Here is a 16,867-nt window from a genome sequence, read left to right on the forward strand (position 1 = left end):
GGATAAAAGTAATCCATTCGACTCCAGTAGTTTAATCTGTATCTTCAGAAGTGATTCAGCTGGTTTTGTGTGAGAAACAGATCAAAACGTCATTCTTTTTACACTGTACATCTTGTCATGGCATTGTCTCTAGGCATGATCATGATTTTAAGCTTGATTACACTTCCAATCGCTTAACGCATGCCAAGTAGACTGGTGTCAAGATTTCTAGAGTAACAAGAATTTCGTATTGGTCTGTTCTTGCCCAAAGGTGACAGGATCGCTTCAGAAGACATGGATTAAACCACTGGAGTCGTATGGTTCCTTTTTATGACACCTTTATGTGATATTTGGACCTTCAGATTTCTGGCCACCATTCACTTGTATTTTATGGACCTACAGAGCTGAGATATTCTTCTAACAATCTTTGTTTGTGTTCTACAGAATAAAGAAAGTCATACACATCTTGGATGGCATGAGGGTGAGTAAATGATGAGAGCATTTTCATTTTTGAGTGAACTAACACTTTAAGCACTCTGTAATGTGAAAAATGTCATTCTAATTACTGTAAAGAAATAAAAGAATGATTTAAAATATAAATGTAAAAATGTAAGTATACATCATGGTAGTACTTGTTTTTCAATGTAGTCTATAAAATAAACAAAAACACAGAGTCAGAACAGTGTGATTTTCATTACTGTAATATAATAACAAGAATGAGATGGGGTTTTTTAATTTGGGGTGAAATATGATGCAGACATTTTATTATTTTTTTTTTTTGTGAGATTCACCCTCTTAACGATGAGTATATGAATGCACTTTTGCATTCTTGTACTCCACTACCCCACACTGGTTTGGTGGTTATGTGTAGGTCCTGTATAAAGTTTTGTTGGAAAGTATTCCAGTATGACTTTACTAATGCATTGTGCTGCACATTAACACATGGAATTAAAAACATGTAAACACGATTCAAAGTGCAAACTTTTCATTAAAATATAGAGTTAGGGTTTAATTAATGATACAAACCCACGATATGTAACACCTCAAAGCAGCAAATTGGCACAAAGTCAGAGAAGACAGCACAGAAAATAAAAACCCGTCTCCAAAAATAAATAAAGAATTAGAATAAATATCTCAATAAATATATAAACAGGTATATTTTCCATTGATTACTTTTCAAACTAATAGATACATACATGTTAAAATATGCACATTGGCAGAAATAAACAACCCAAAAAAAGAGAATGAGTTTTAGGTACGTTGTTACTTAGAAATCATAGGTTATTGGTTAAATAAATCAAAAGGCACATTTATTAATAGGATGTATGACTTGGGCCCTCAAGGGTGGTCTCATCTCTCAAAGTTCATCTTTTTCCAGTGCTAGTTTTGGGTCATTTAGTGTTTCTCTACTCATGTCTAATATTCTGCCTATAAAGTATGTGAGAGCATATCTCGAATTTGAAAATGTGTCTTTGAAAATGCACTGAAATGAGTTCAGGTTGAAATTGGACAATGACATACAATGCATGTGATGTGTTTAGGTTTTAATGGTCAAGCGGTTCACCCTGCAGTGACCCTAAAACACTTTTACTTGTAAAGTGACTTAAATCAGCATTTAATACAACACTGATTCCAATGTAACACTCCCTGACACAGTAAATAGAAGCATTTTAGAGTTGAAGTTTTTTTCCATCATAGATATTTTTCCTTTGAGATGATTTAGGGACATTGTCTTTCTAAATCAAATTGACTACATGGCTGTGTCTGATTTCAATAACTTATTAGTAGCAGCAGAATGTAAAGACAAGATTATGGGAACTGAAGTAGCAGCTTTGAGATATTATAAAGCAATGTTTCTAAAGACTTTGAGGTCCATACTGTTACACCAGGCAATGTTTGAACTGATTGGTCGAAATTATTCACTGTAACAGGGCACAAGAGCACACATGAGATGCAGTGTAACCCATTATAGGTAATGATTGAGTACTTCTATTGTTGCCATACTAAAAGAAAAAGTCAAAGTGTTATGTCATACACAACATTCCTTTGCTCATTTATATTTTCTCATTCTTTCTAATTACTAATTGCACTGTATATTTGGTGGTGAATACAACTACATTTCAAGGCCTTGCTTTACATTTGCTGAGCAAATGTTTGGCAGATTCTGGTCTAGATTATCGTTCCACTTTTTTTTTTGGTCTACAATTGAAGAATAGGCAACATTCTTGGTTGCTGGCAAGTTAAATACATGTATATTCTCGACAGAAGAATGAGCATGTGGTGAAAGTGATTTTGGTGCAACTGCCCCTTGACTGCGTCTGATATTATACTGGATCCAATCATGTTCCCTATTCTTAACTAAAAGCATCAAAACTAACAGCATCAAAATGTTCTCCTTCACAATATCATCTGTTCATATACAAAACCTCACCACAGCACACAGTGTCTTTTTCTCTATCTGTCTTCCTCTTCTCAGGACATTGAGGTAAAACTCAGTAAACTAGAGGTAAAAGGGGATTGTGTTCATTAAATCAATTCAAAAAATATTGAAAATCTTTCAAGAGTTCAAGTAAAATAAGATACTCATAAAAGGTCTGATACCCATACCTATAAACATCATCTGTTTTTTCATCTCATATTTTCTCCATAAATTAAAAAAAGAAAACTAACAATTGAAACAGTTTACACATCACTGATACCCATTCACTCCCCACCTCCCAGAGACGACCCCATGACCCCACAAACCAGCAAATCTGAGAGCTCAGACTTTGAAACCACAGGTGTCATCTCTTCTGCCCATGCACCCACTATTGGTACAACCATTAAGGGTCCAGGTAAAAATAGAAAGAGCGGAATGCAGCAGACAGCCTCGAAGGGGGGAGGGGATATAATTGCGAAGGTTTATGGAGGAGATCTGGCTGTATAGCTGTTTCTTGAATGACAACGTCTTTGTGCTCCCTTCGCCATCAAAACAAGCCCCACCTCCCTCCCCAAATCCCTCCCCCTATCAGGCCTCATCGCACGGCCTTGTGCTTTCCTCCACAGCAGCCGCATCTCTCCCCACAACGCAGGCATGCGTGCAGGGGTAGGTAGCAGCACATGCAGGGCACGAAAAGAGACAGCACCAACAGCGCCATCCAGCGGGCGCAGCACAGCGGGTGCGGCCGCCGGCCCATCGAGTCCTCACACGAGCATGGCTCCCAGAACTCACCCTCTGAGTCTGACATGCAGTGATAGAGCAAGCTCTCTGCGCACCACACGCACGTCCACTGGCGCAGGCAGTGTAGCGCCGGGTCGGGAGCGTCCCGACAGCGGCCCCGTCCATTTTCCGAGGCGCTGAATACAGAACGGCAGTACACACAGCGCGACGAGCAGGAGGACGAGCCTTGCGGGCAGGAGCTGTCGTCGTCAGGTGAGATGGCTTCGCCTCCTGCGCCGGTGCCGCCCCCTCGCTTGTGAGTCCGAGAGCGGGGCGTGGCGAGCGAGGTGTGGATGCAGCATGGAGAGGGCGAGCCTTTGCCTGTCTCCTGCGGGGAGCCACTGGCGGATGGCACCCCGGGCACAGCGTTGGGCATGCAAGTGGGCGAAGAGTGATGCTGAGAGCCTTTGGCGTCCAGCATGACGGTGACCTCGCAGCCTGTGGTTCCCACACCAGCCAGTTCTTTCTCGAAGCGCACCACACAAAGCTCCGACTTGTCCTGGCCAGCATCCACAACCACGCCCCCCGTCAGCCCCCCCACCTTGGTCCGTGTAGCACCGGCACGTCGGTAGTCCTCATAACCGCGTGTACCCCACAGGTCTTTGCAGGGATCGAGGCTGTGTAGGTCACCCTCCTCCAGCAGGGAGATGGTGGGTGAGAGTGGAGAGAGGGGAGAGGCAGCGGGGGGAACATTTGGAGGAGTTGGGGGAGCTGGAGGAGGCGGAGAAGGTGCTGGAGGGTTCAACACTGCTGTAACTTGGGTGAGCTGGTGCTGGGCAGGTTGGGCGTGGAGCTGTGGTGAAATGAGGAGGAATATTGAACAGTGAATATTAAATGTAATGCTGGGGAATGCACATGGCTGTCATTGCAATTTTGAGTCTCTATAAAAATCCCAGTATCAATAATCAAAAATCAATTATAAGCAGCCCCAGGCTAAATATTTTCTCTTAACCCAGTCTTAGACTCTAAGACTTTAAGTCATTCGTCATGAACCCTGTGGCTTGTTGGCACTTTCAAAACCTTGCTCTAGCTGTGTCCCAATTTGCATATTTCTGCACTTTTCTAGGGGGATGGGGTTACCTGGCCTCGATGCTGGCCTGACAAAACAGTGTTTAATATTATTTATGTTTAATAAACAGTGTTTATTCGTTAATCTGGCAAGTAACAAAACTTCTGTGAAGGCAGCACCTTACAAATATGAGTTGGAAGTTTTACCATCAATACACGCTATGTCAATATGTACTTTTTTTGATATTGGCTAATGGACTAAAGTGCAAATCCGTCCTTGTAGTAACAAAAAAAACCCTTGGTGCTTTATTTGAGACAATACTACCCTTTAAAAATTCAAACACTAGATGGCCGTGTGCCCAGTGTAAGTGCACAGTTTAAAGTGCGTCATTTGAGACACAACTTCTGTTAGTTTAAGCAGCCCGACCAGACAGACCCAGCAACATTTACTTAACCAATGGCGTAAGTTTGGGACGTTTTGACCAACTAATGGAAAGGGGAGTTTGAAAACAATTTTTTTAAATATTTTGTTTGGTGACCCTAGTGGTGCAGAAATAACACACTTCACATTTAAACATAGTAAGAATGTGCTAAATGGAGCTGAGAGTGCTACACTCTTGTTTGTAGCTAAAAGCATAATCAAATTAGACACTTAATAAACACTTACTTGTACTTGAACAAATGCAAGGGCAGAATATGTTGAACTATGCTGAATGACGGGCATGCCAATTCTGTGGAAATATGTGGAGTTCTTACAGGAAATGAAGAGAAATACTTTACCTGGGTTGGGGTCTGTGTTGTAACAGCATGCCCTGATCCATATGCAAACTCCTCTGTGGAGCGCACAAAACAGGTAGAGGAGGACTCGCTGGTCACAATGGTGATGGGTTTGGGCAGCATCTCTTTTCTGCTGTTGGACGACGACTCACTCCCTGTATGAGACTGAGACAGACTGCAAGTCATCAAACATGCAGAACCAGGATGTATCTAATGTAGCCTTTAAGTCATGTCGGCCTGATAGTCGTAATAGTCAGTGGGAAACTTTTTAAAGCTCCAACTTTCTGATTGTCAATAAATGAATTATTGCGGAAGCAAAATGGTATTGATTATAATGAGTTGTAATGGCGAATGCTGACTGTACAGTTTAGTTTATACACATTTTGTTTACTGTTGATGAAGAATAGCAATAAAGCTAGTCAGTTTAGGAGCCGACAGGCTTGTGCATCAAAACGACATTTCCCATTAATCTCTGTGGCAGCAATAAACTGATAAAATATATGGATAAAGCATGAATTACACACTAATGGCTCTCTGACTTCATTTTGTTACACTAGCACTAAAAGACCTTTAAGTCTTTGTTGGATAGGCATAAAAAGAGAAAATATTTGACATTGCTCAATGTGTCCATTTTACTCTGCCCAATTTAACTTGGACGTTTACTGAGTTTTCCAAAATCATAAGTAGGAGCTTTCCAGGAAGACTTGAAGGCAGCATTAACACACACACACACACACAGGTTTGGGAGTCGCAGACAGAGGATAACACACCACAAAATGGAGGAAATAGAGTGTTGTGACTGTGAAGTAGTGATGATTGGTATGGATTGGATTGTTTTGTTTATCCCTGATCCATCTGGAAGGCACTTTTAGGTGAACATTAAATTGAATTAGTAAACCCATTTTTCTTCCATAATGTGATGTATTTTGGAGTGAAACGAGATATTCAATGAGAAAAACAGGTAGAGTGGGACTTGATTTTACCCACAAAATTCACAAAAAGTAGGCATTCCAAACCAGAGTTAAACCAGAGGGTCACGGCTTGGCTAGTTTACTTGAGCAGTTAGCCATTGCTAGTAAAAGCTGTAACTACACCATTATGCCAGATACAGTTAAGCAGAAATGGACCTCTGGTATTAAAATGAATGGGAGAATTTGGAGCATCCAAATGGCCAAAAAATGTAGAAAAGGAAGTTCTGCCTTATAGGTGAAAGTGCCAATCTCCTTTTAGATACAGACATCGCCTGTCAGTGAACTTGACACCGTGAATGCGCATTAGTTGAACAAGCCTGAAAAATAGTGTTGAAGTGTTGTTTTTAATAAAGACAATGGACTCCCATTCCAGCTGAAAACTTGTGTCTCTTTACTTTCAGTTTCAGCATCATTACACAACAGATAGCAATCAGGTGTGTCACTATTTTAACAAGCCACTGAAATATAAAAAATATAGAGCACCTCCTAGTGTTAAATCAACAAATACCTGAAACTTACACAAAGTCATCAACTTAATCTAACATAAAATATTTAGACTTAAATGATTCTGATAAGAGTGTCCTTGTCCATCACTCCTCACTCACAAGCAGAATATTAATTTACTGGTTTTGCTCCAGCCATCTGTCTAAGTTTTGTGAACTTGTCTTGACTCAGTCCTTTGGTGAATATGTCAGCAATCATCTCGAAAATACTGCAGTATTTCAGGTCCACGGCTCCACTTACAATTTGCTCTCAAATGAAGTGGGGTTTGATGTCAATGTGTTTGGTACGTCCATGAAATGTAATGGTTTTGGCCATGCAGGTAGCAAGCAGACTGATTATCCTCAAGTATTAGTGTTTGTCCTGCTGGGTTGTTCTTTAGATCTGACAAAAGTTGTCTCATCCAAATTGCTCCTTGAGCTGTATTTGCCAGTGCCATATACTGATCTTCGGCAATGGAGAGATGTACGTATGTCTGTTTCTTGCTCCTTCAACTGACAGCTGCACCACTGATTTGAAACTTGTATCCAGACATGGACTTGCAGTCGTCCTTGTCTCAAGACCAATCTGCGTATGAGTATCCTGTGCATTCTTTTGTATTTTCTTAGCTGTAAAGCAGACCTAAATCCAGAGTGCCATTTAGGTATCTCATAATGCGCTTGACAGCCATCCAGTGTTGCTTTGTAAGTTAAGAACTAAATCTTGCAACATTGTTCACTGCATACGCAATGTCTGGTCTTGTTCTTGTTGACATATAAAGCAGACTACCAACTGCAGACTGAAACAGTGTTTGGTCAACTCCTTCACTGTCATCGGAGCCATCAACTAGACACTCATTGGACAACTTCTTCAAATTTTGCACTCCTAGGTGGAAATAACGTTGATGCCAGGTGTGTTCTTTTGTTTTTTTCGCATGCTCTCATTTTATGCTACACTCACTTGTTCACTCGCTCTACAGTCCAGGTAATAGAGACTGCCTTCTTTTGTCACAGTTGCAATCAGCTTCTGATTTGCATCTGTAATATGACATCCATCCTCAGTGAACTTGACCTTTTTTACAGACTGTGTTGCCTTTGAAACACTCATCAGATTGTATGACAGGTGAAGTACATATAACACATCATTCAGCTTACAGTTCTTTGTTGTGCCATCAGTCGGTATCAACTTTAGCACCACAACTTCCCATCCATTTGCTTCAACAAAGTAACCACCTCCTAGCGTTATTCTTGTGGTGGCTCTAGAGTATTAAACTCAACAGTTTCTTGTCATTACACATATGACACGTTGCTCCAGCGTCTATAATCCAGCTCTCTATTCCTTTCCAATAACTTACTGATAGTGAGTGGCTTACTACTAACCCAACTGCTTTTATCTTGTCTTCTCACCTAAGCCTTATTTGCCTTATTGTGTGTGGAGCCAACCTTTTTACTTTCTTTGTTGAAGTCTTTGCTTTGAGCAGATCTGAATAAGTCTCTGCAGTTCCGCTTGATGTGTCCAAATCTTCAACAGTAGTGACACTTCATACCATATCCTTTTGTTAACTTCTTATCAGTCAGGGCTTTGGCATCTTCGCCATTGTTTTCAATATGTTGCTCCTTCATTTTACATTCCTCATGCAGCAAATGCTCTGTGACAACCTCCATCTTAGGTACATCTACGCTTGCTTCAAGTGCTGTAACCATAATGTTGAATGAGTCTGGTAAACTGGCGAGTAGGTGCACCATACAATCTTCTTCTCCAATATTATCACCCACAACTGACAGTGCATCAGGTGTGGCACTATTTTAACAAGCCACTGAAAGAAAGAAATTTACAAATATAGAGCACCTGCTAGTGTTCAAACAATAAATATCTGAAACTTACACAAAGTCATTCCACCTCAATCTAACATAAAATATGTATACTTAAATTATTCTGATAAGAGTGTCCTTTGCCAATAAGAAGAACAATTTATAATACCATTGTTGTCAGATTTTATTGCTGATTTTAAATATGTTCTTTGTTCATTATCTTGACTAACCATTTTGGAGATTTTGGTCTTTCCCCATACAAGTAGATAATGTAATAGCTGCACTCTCATGACTGGAAATAGCCTCCCGAGAGCATTCCAAAAATGTCCGACAGTGGACTGACTTGCCTTGACAGGGACTTTGATCATGTTGGCAAAAGCCTGTTTCTTTAATGACGGCCATGCAAAAGTAGCCGATAGCTTTAAAGTAACAAAGAGCTTTCTCAAGGTGCATTGGAAATCATTGTGCCAGACTTGAATCAGAGTTGAAGTGTATTGTGGAGAACTACTCCCCTCCTGAATCACCACAAGTGCCTCCAATTCAAAGATTGAATTTTCACTCTAAAATAAATTTTTTGATCCACTGACGGTTAGGTTTAAGGTTGTGGTTTGGGTTAGGGGGTAGAATTAGAAAAAATATGTATTCCTGTTGACTATTACATCATTTACAATTAAAAATACATCTTGTTTTTGGCGCCACCCTGTGGAAATTTCACATCAACAACGCTTTCAGCTTCAGCCACTGGGGGCAGTGGACTGAATTTGGGTTGGCACAGAACGATTTCGGCAGCAACACTTTCAACCTCCTGTCACTGAATTCACAATGTGATCAGGCTAACTGAGATGCAGAGGCTTTGAAGTTCAAGTTCACCCTCAAAAGCAGCATGATGTATTCTGATTATAATGCTTCTTTTTTAAATCTATCTTTTTTAATGTTAACTGGCATTAAAGGAATTTTCCCGGGTTCTATACAAGTGAAGCTCAATAAACAGCATTTGTGGCATAATACTGATTACCACAAAAATTTATTTTAACTTGTCCCTCCTTTTATAAAAAAAGAGCAAAACATCTGGGTTACAGTAAGGCACTTACAATGGAAGTGAATGGGGCCAATCTGCTAATATAAAAATACTCACTGTTTCAAAAGTATAGCCACAAGACATACACAATATGCATGTAAACATGATTTTAGTTCAAAATCACTTACTAACCTTTCCTTTGTAAAGTTATAGCCAGTTTTACAACTTTGTTACCATGACGATGTAATGTCAACAAACCCTAAAACGACTATAAAAATTACATTTTAAACAAATTTACAGCTCACATAACACACAAGTTTTAACAGATGAATTAATGCAAGTGCTTTTATAAAATAATAAGCTTCACATTTCTGCTTTTAAACCCTCCAAATATTGACCCCATTCACTTTCATTATAAGTGCCCAACTGTAACTTCGATTTTTGCTTTTTTTTTTAAAGAAAAGGAGGTACGAGTTGAAATAATTTTTTGTGGTAATCAACATTATGCCCCAAATGCTGTCAAACTTGTATTAAACCTGGAACATTCCGTTAAAGGTGTTGCGGGCACATTTTTGTTTGCTGTTTACACAGTCTAGTACAGGACACTTATTTTATCTTTCAGGGAGAGGAACATTTTCTGCATACCATTTAATAAGAAAATATCTTATATCATCTTTAAATTACCACAATATTTTTAAAAGGCTGCATTACCTTCCAACAGTAGCCTTAAATGTTTTTTTTTTAATAAAAAAATGTTTTGCCTTATGGTTAACATGAATTAATAGCCTGCATGGCCTAGATGGTATCATACGATAAGGAAAATCATTTCAGAGGTGGAGCAAGTGATAAAGACAAGCAATTTCTCTCTTTGGAAGAACATGCACTGATAAGGACAATAAGACCAGTAACATATTTAAAGAATGCAAATAGAGTCCATTTTGATGTCATATTGTCTATGATTATTTGAGAGGATCTGAGCACAAAGTAAATCTCAAAATCACATATGAACCAAACACTTTGATGTGATAAAAACACTCACTGCTTGGCCGTCATCCTCAGTATTGCCCTCTTCAGGTGTCGAGGATGATGGCGAGTCAGATCCTGCAGGAAATGTTTAACATGAGACAAAAAAACAAAAAAAATGATAAATGAGATGAGATACTCTGCTGCCATGAAAATATACAACATCTCATGACAGAAGATGGGATCATACATCAGATCACTTAAGACATAAGCAATATTCTTAGGTCATATGGCTTCATCATTTTCATTATATTGGCCCATTTAAAGGCCAATGATCATTGTAATGGTCATACATACTTTTTATTATTTAAAAAAAATTATAATGTAAGTAAAGTTGTTTTTCTTCTATCAAAATAGTTATAATGTAATTTTTCAAAACAATTTTCCACTCTCTCTCTGGTCATTAAATTATAGGGGCAGGTTTTTTGCTACTGTGCAATTAAAAAACCCACCCTTTGCATATGAAATAAGCAACAATGCTTTGATCCGTTCAATATGGTTTTTAACTGCACCATTCTTCAATAACATCCTTTTTGAAAATCCTACGTCATATTGTGAAAGATTTATGAAACAATCAGTGCTGAAATGTGCTATATATACCAACCTGCTCTCATAGTATCATATTACTATACCTTCATTTTTGTAAAATAATTTTATGTGGTTCATTTTACGTATTGCTGCAGTTTCTTGATGAAATGTGCTCTAGAGGCACTACAACAACCATTAATTTTATTCACTTTCTCACATATAAGGAGTGAAATGGTGGAATATCAGTTCATAAACGTTTCGCTGTGTTCCCCACACAATGCTATCTTTTGACATCTAAACTTTATTATGGTGCAACGGTGAGCTAAATGTTTTATAGAACATACTGTATATTTTAGGTTTATGGTAGGGAGGAAGGTTTTGTTGATTTAAAACTCGATACAGAATTATCTTTAAAAACCTCTTCTGTTTTGAAGGAAAGGTGACACAGTGGGCATTTCACATCGGAATTGCCAGGATTTGAGTAAGGAACCATGTCATGTAATTTTGCAAAAATGTCGCCACAGTCATGTAATTGTCACGAGAGCAGGCTGGCATAATTAGTTAATCAGACTGAAATTATAGGAATTATAGGAATTCTGTCAAAAATTATCTTAAAAATAATAGTGCCAACCTGGCTATTCATTTATACATCACAATGACTGGGTGGGCCAAGTTTATGACCGATACAAGGGTTTTACTTACATGGACAGTGTTAAAGTTTTCATCTGTCTGACATTAGAGAGACATTTTTGCAGCTTAGTTTCAATAAATGCTCTTTTTTGAACTGGGAAGGGAGATCAGAGTTTTAAAATTTACAGTTTTGATAGTACATCAAGCGTTTTGATTCGTCATGATATGACCCATTTGAAACTGACTGAAACATTCTTAAAGTAAACTACATTCATGTCTTTATCTCCATCTTCCCGCTCAGTATCTACTGCTGCTGCTGTACCTCTGTCCAGCTTCTCAAGGACACTTTGAAGCCCCCTCTCAAAAGAGATGGCATCAGCTGGACTCTGGAAGGTCAGGCCAAACTTCTTCTCCTCTACACACCAGTGATGGAAGATGGGGTTCACCTTGTTGTAGACCATTGCCTTTTGAATGGTGCATTCCAGCACAGGCTACATGAAGAAAGAGATTCGGGTCACTCACAAGCCATTAGGCTACCAAATCTGATGGATAACATAAGGGTATGTGCCAGGACTCTCAGGCAGAAGAAACATCAGTGCACTCAAAGACAGGCATGGACACACAAGCACACACTTACTGCTCGATCGCGAAGCCGTTCGCCACGTATGACGTACTCTCTCCGCCCACAGCCTTCAGAGCTCCGCCCCTTACAAATGATCACGTGACTGAGGCCGCCACCACCAAGGGGCACCCAGCCACCACTAGAATCGTCACGTGTCATCACCACCGCTCGGACACGCACACTGTTAGGGGAGTAAAAGGAGTGAGTGCACTAGCAAGCTGAGCACAACACACACATGCATAGACTGTGGGTGTGCTCAGTCTGCTCCCTTGTTCCCAATAGTAAGTGCACTACCCAGGGAGAGCACTGTCCGGCCATTTCTAGGGCTGTACCATTGTCAAAATAAGAAAAAGAATTGTTACAAAACTTAAAAGTGTACCAATGTGTAGTGGATAAAGGTCCTTGCTAGTGCACAAAATTATGTTCACAATGTACTTATCTACATCATAGAGAACAAAGGAGTGGCATGAGATACAACCTGTGAGAGAAAGGCAATTAAAACAGAAAAACACATTTATCCTTAGAGAAGACAATATCACAATAGCCCTAAAATACAGGAATTACATGACAACTGATAAGAGAAACAGAAAATAATAGAGATAGGACATTATGCTATAGTGTACAACTTTGTGAACTGTTTACAGTATAAAACTGAGTAAAGCATGCACCATTATAAACTTTAATGCAATATCCATTAGTACTGTGTAGGTTATTATATTATATACACTCACGAGCACTTTATTAGGAACACTATGGTCTTAATAAAGTGACCGAGGTGGTCTTCTGCTGTTGAAGCCTAACCGCCTCCGGCTTCGACGTGTTGTGCATTTTGAGATGCTATTCTGCTCCATATAATTGTACAGAGCGGTTATCTTTGTTACCGTAGACTTTGTCAAGTCGAACCAGTCTGGCCATTCTCTATTGACCTTCTCATCAACAAGGCATTTCCGTCCACAGAACTGCCAATCACTGGACGTATTTTGTTTTTGGCACCATTTTTGGTAAGTAAATTCTAGAGACTGTTGTGTGTGAAAATCCCAGGAGATCAACAGTTACAGAAATACTCAAACCAGCCCATCAGGCACCAACAATCTTGCCATGGTCCAAATCACTGAAATCAAAATTTTCCCCCATTCTGATGGTTGATGTGAACATTTACTGAAACTCCTGACCCGTATCTGCATGATTTTATGTACTGCTGCCACACGATTTGCTGATTAGATAATCGCATGAGTAAGGGTCTTCCTAATAAAATGCTCAGTGAGTGTATATCTTACAGTCAATGTGAAATACAGTTTGCATCCGTTTTTAAATTCCGTAATCTGTCGTATTTTTAAATAAAACAGGATCTTCAACAAGCAAAAAATATAAGGCATCAGAAATTTATTAGATCATGAAAAGTGGTAAAGTGGGCATTACATATCAGAATAGAGACCGGTAGTTGGAGAAACATAAGGAATAGTAAAAAAGTCAAAGGAATTTGTAACGTCATCCAAGAAAAAAGTTGATTCAGAGCCAGACCTAGATTTTACATTTTGATTAAAAAAAATAAGACGACATTTTATTTTTTATTTGTAATACAGTGCACAAGTGAAGTGTGCACAATAAGACAAGTAACCTGCATTACAAAAGTATATCATTTTAATTTAATATATTTACTTTATGGACCAGCTTGAGCAACCCCATTTCCTGCTGCCTCAGAAATTCTTGAATGCCTCAAACACAACCTCATTAAAAGTACAAAAATTTAAGGGTTTTGGTAAAAAGCAGCCAAAAACACATCTCCTTTATCTACCCACATAGCACACGTACATCTCCAAGATGTCTGTTTTATATCTTTTCATCTGCAATGCACCATAATAAAATTAACAATTGCCAAACATCTTAAAAAGATCAGATTTACAAACATTCCCAATCATAAACATCTCAAAGACAACCTCAGAGTGTAAACGTCATATAGACCTATTACAGATGAGCAAACTACCTAAAAAGAAACGTCTTCCAGATGTAAACGTACGCATCAAATAAACGTCTGGGTGATGTACGAGTGCTATCAGGGTAGTTTCATATGGTGTTCCCAACTATTCCATGATACCACTCATACATCCCCCAGATGCCTATTTGATGTGTGTGTTTACATCTGGATGACACATCTTTTCCTTTGCTAATCTGTAATAGGTCTATAAGACATTTCCTAGTTGATGTCAAAATATTCATCAGATGTCTTTGAGATGTTTGTGATTTAGAATGTTTGTAAATCTGATCTGTTTAAGATTTTCTACAGATCTTAATTAGATTGTGTTCCTTTCCAGATGAAAAGGTCTAAAACAGACATCTCGGATGTGTGCTGCGGGGGTCCATCCATCATCCCTCTCCGAAACCCCGCCCTGCAAACGCATGTCATCCAACCCAATGCAACCAAACCTGAACGTGCACAATGATTGACAGGCAGAGAGGGGCTCTGATTGGCTAACAAGGAGCGGGCAGCTCCCGTGACGATTCTTTAACAGAGCCGGGCTGTCACAGATACAGGTGTGATTTTAAGACACCTATTTTAGTGATATCTGTCAGAAAATGGGGACATTTATGCTTCGTAAATATAGAGGCCTATATGATATGTAGACTATTTGTATTTAACATAACGTGCGTGGACACAGGAAAATTTCGATTGATTTCTAGAGAAAGGATGATGTGATGTGGTGGAGAGGACTGGTTTATTGTGTTATATGTATTTACATGTTATCTCTTAAATATAGTCTTATACATAGATTCAGGCTGGAATATGTAAACAGGCTGGTGAAGCAGGATTATAACAATGAGAAAAACGGCGCGATGGATTTTTTAATGGATGGTCACGTGGGCGAGGAAAATCAAATCACACTTTCAGCACGCACAAGCATATGTATGCAGAAAATCCTTATAAATATAGCTATATATATATATATATATATATATATATATATATATATATATATATATATATATATATATGGGTAAATAAAACCATGAAGGTCATAATGGCTGCATGCACGCGGCTAGCACAAATAACGAAATCGTAAATAAATGAATGGCCTGAGGGAGATGAAATGTGTGGAGGTGATGAGGGAGAGGGTGGGAGATGAAGAGTTATATTCCTCCCTGAGATGTATCAATGAACGCGCCCATTCGCCATACAAGGCCTCTCATAGCTGTTTTCAATCCTACAAGCTCCATAAACAATAAACGCTAATCACATCCATTTTGATTCAGAGTAGGCTATATATATATATATATATATTAGTAAGACATTGCGTCCTCCGCGAGCACCAACATATCGTCTGATCAATACACATTCACGCGCACTCATTCGTTCATCCCGCTGTTTTATGAATGAATAACACAAACGCGTCTGAATCTCATATACATGCAATAGCACAGTAAATTCAATGTGGATGAGTGGGTGAATGGAGGATATGGAAGAAGGAGAGAAGCGCTGGGGGGAGGGGAGACATGAGAAGAGGAAGAGGAGAGAGGAGGAGGGGGTGAGAGAAAAATCACATTTCATTCATAAAGTTTGGCTTTAAAAATCATAATGAAACTCGAGACGCGTTGATAAAAAGCATCCGCCTCTATCCCGCCATTGTGATCCCGACGGCGGCAAACTCGCTACATGTCGTCGATTTCTTAACGACGCGTTTTATAATTCACGGATGTATTTGTCTATTTGTCTTTCATACGGCACTGAAGGTGATTTATATACCATGTAGTTCAAACGAGGCCCATTCATAGGCGTCATTCATCAAATGTTTGGATGGATAGCAGAATATGGAGTGCAGTATTGATAGGCATAGCTGCGTAATAGTGTTTGTGAGAATCTAACATCAGTTGTAAGCGCATGACCATCTTACAGTCCATCACAGGTGTTGCAAATCAATCTGTCTCTTTTGTTTTCAAATGCTCGGTCAAATAAAAATGCATGGACTTACTCGCCCTCCATGGCTCGGTGTTGCCCGCCGTTTTGAGCTGGCTGCCCCCCGGTCTCTCGTCTTTTTATTTCCCTTCTTACCGAACAAACACACACACACGTTCTCTCTCTCTCTCTCTCTCTCTCTCTCTCTCTCTCTCTCATACACACACACACACACACACACACACACACACACACACACTCACTCACTCACATACGTGCACTCACCCCACTCACATACGCACGCACACAGTCTTTCTTTCACGCACACCTTGTGCTCGCTGTCCTCATTTTCTTTTCTTTCTCTGTCCACCTTCATGTGATTTCGGATGGGCTCGAGGATGCAGCAGCCATTTTCCACCGGCAGCATCATCATCCTCCCTCTCGCGCGCGCTCTCTCCATCTCTCTTCCTCTCTCTCCCTCCCTCCCTCTCTCACTCCATCTCTCTCTCCCTCCCTCTCTTCCTCTCTCTCTCTCTCTCCACTCCCTCCCTCCCTGTTTGTTTTTCTATCTCTCTCTACCTGTCGACTCCCCTACAGCAGTTCTCTCACACTCATTGAAAACACGCTCGTGGATTGACGCCGTGTCCTGTCAATAAATCAGCATGTGCATAAGCAGTCACTGTAAAATCTGAAACAGAGTAAACACATATAGCCTATATGACAACAGAATACGATTATATTACATTTAAATGAATAAATAAAATATAATCAATTTCAATTCAACTTAATTGGCATGACAATTGGAGTATAGTATTGCCAAAGCATTTTAATGTTATGTAAATACAAACTCTTTTAAATAAGGTAATAATACAATAATAAATATAACAATTAGTAGTAATGATTACACACACACACACACACACACACACAAA

At 39.4% G+C, this 16,867-nt stretch overlaps 1 protein-coding gene across 3 annotated transcripts; it reads right to left on the bottom strand.

Annotated features, from left to right (window-relative positions):
- Positions 1-745: 745 nt before the first annotated feature.
- LOC127623202 (sprouty-related, EVH1 domain-containing protein 1-like) lies at positions 746-16,367 on the bottom strand. Of its 3 annotated transcripts, none has more exons than XM_052097526.1 (6): positions 16,264-16,367; positions 12,062-12,227; positions 11,747-11,915; positions 10,283-10,344; positions 4,967-5,128; positions 746-3,971 (listed from the first exon to the last, which is right to left on the bottom strand). In XM_052097526.1, the coding sequence occupies exons 1-6, from the start codon at positions 16,281-16,283 to the stop codon at positions 2,994-2,996; spliced, it is 1,557 nt and encodes a 518-aa protein (XP_051953486.1). In that variant the 5' UTR covers positions 16,284-16,367; the 3' UTR covers positions 746-2,993. The 3 variants fall into 3 exon arrangements, with proteins under 3 accessions (XP_051953486.1, XP_051953485.1, XP_051953487.1); XM_052097525.1 differs by having other exon boundaries at positions 16,012-16,345; XM_052097527.1 differs by having other exon boundaries at positions 4,967-5,138; positions 16,012-16,345.
- Positions 16,368-16,867: the final 500 nt, after the last annotated feature.

This window comes from Xyrauchen texanus, chromosome 29 (genome assembly GCF_025860055.1).
Source record: "Xyrauchen texanus isolate HMW12.3.18 chromosome 29, RBS_HiC_50CHRs, whole genome shotgun sequence".
Lineage (NCBI taxonomy): Eukaryota > Metazoa > Chordata > Actinopteri > Cypriniformes > Catostomidae > Xyrauchen > Xyrauchen texanus.

What these genes read in the sequence shown, in the direction of transcription:
- LOC127623202 (XM_052097525.1), bottom strand. Translation starts at nt 16,154, where the DNA reads ATGAGAGAGAGAGAGAGAGAGAGAGAGAGAGAGAGAGAGAGAACGTGT. An exon ending in CCTTGAGAAGCTGGACAGAG is followed by an intron (nt 10,345 to 11,746) that starts GTACAGCAGCAG and finishes CATTTCCTGCAG; the next exon opens with GATCTGACTCGCCATCATCC. An exon ending in CAACACAGACCCCAACCCAG is followed by an intron (nt 3,972 to 4,966) that starts GTAAAGTATTTC and finishes ATTTCACCACAG; the next exon opens with CTCCACGCCCAACCTGCCCA.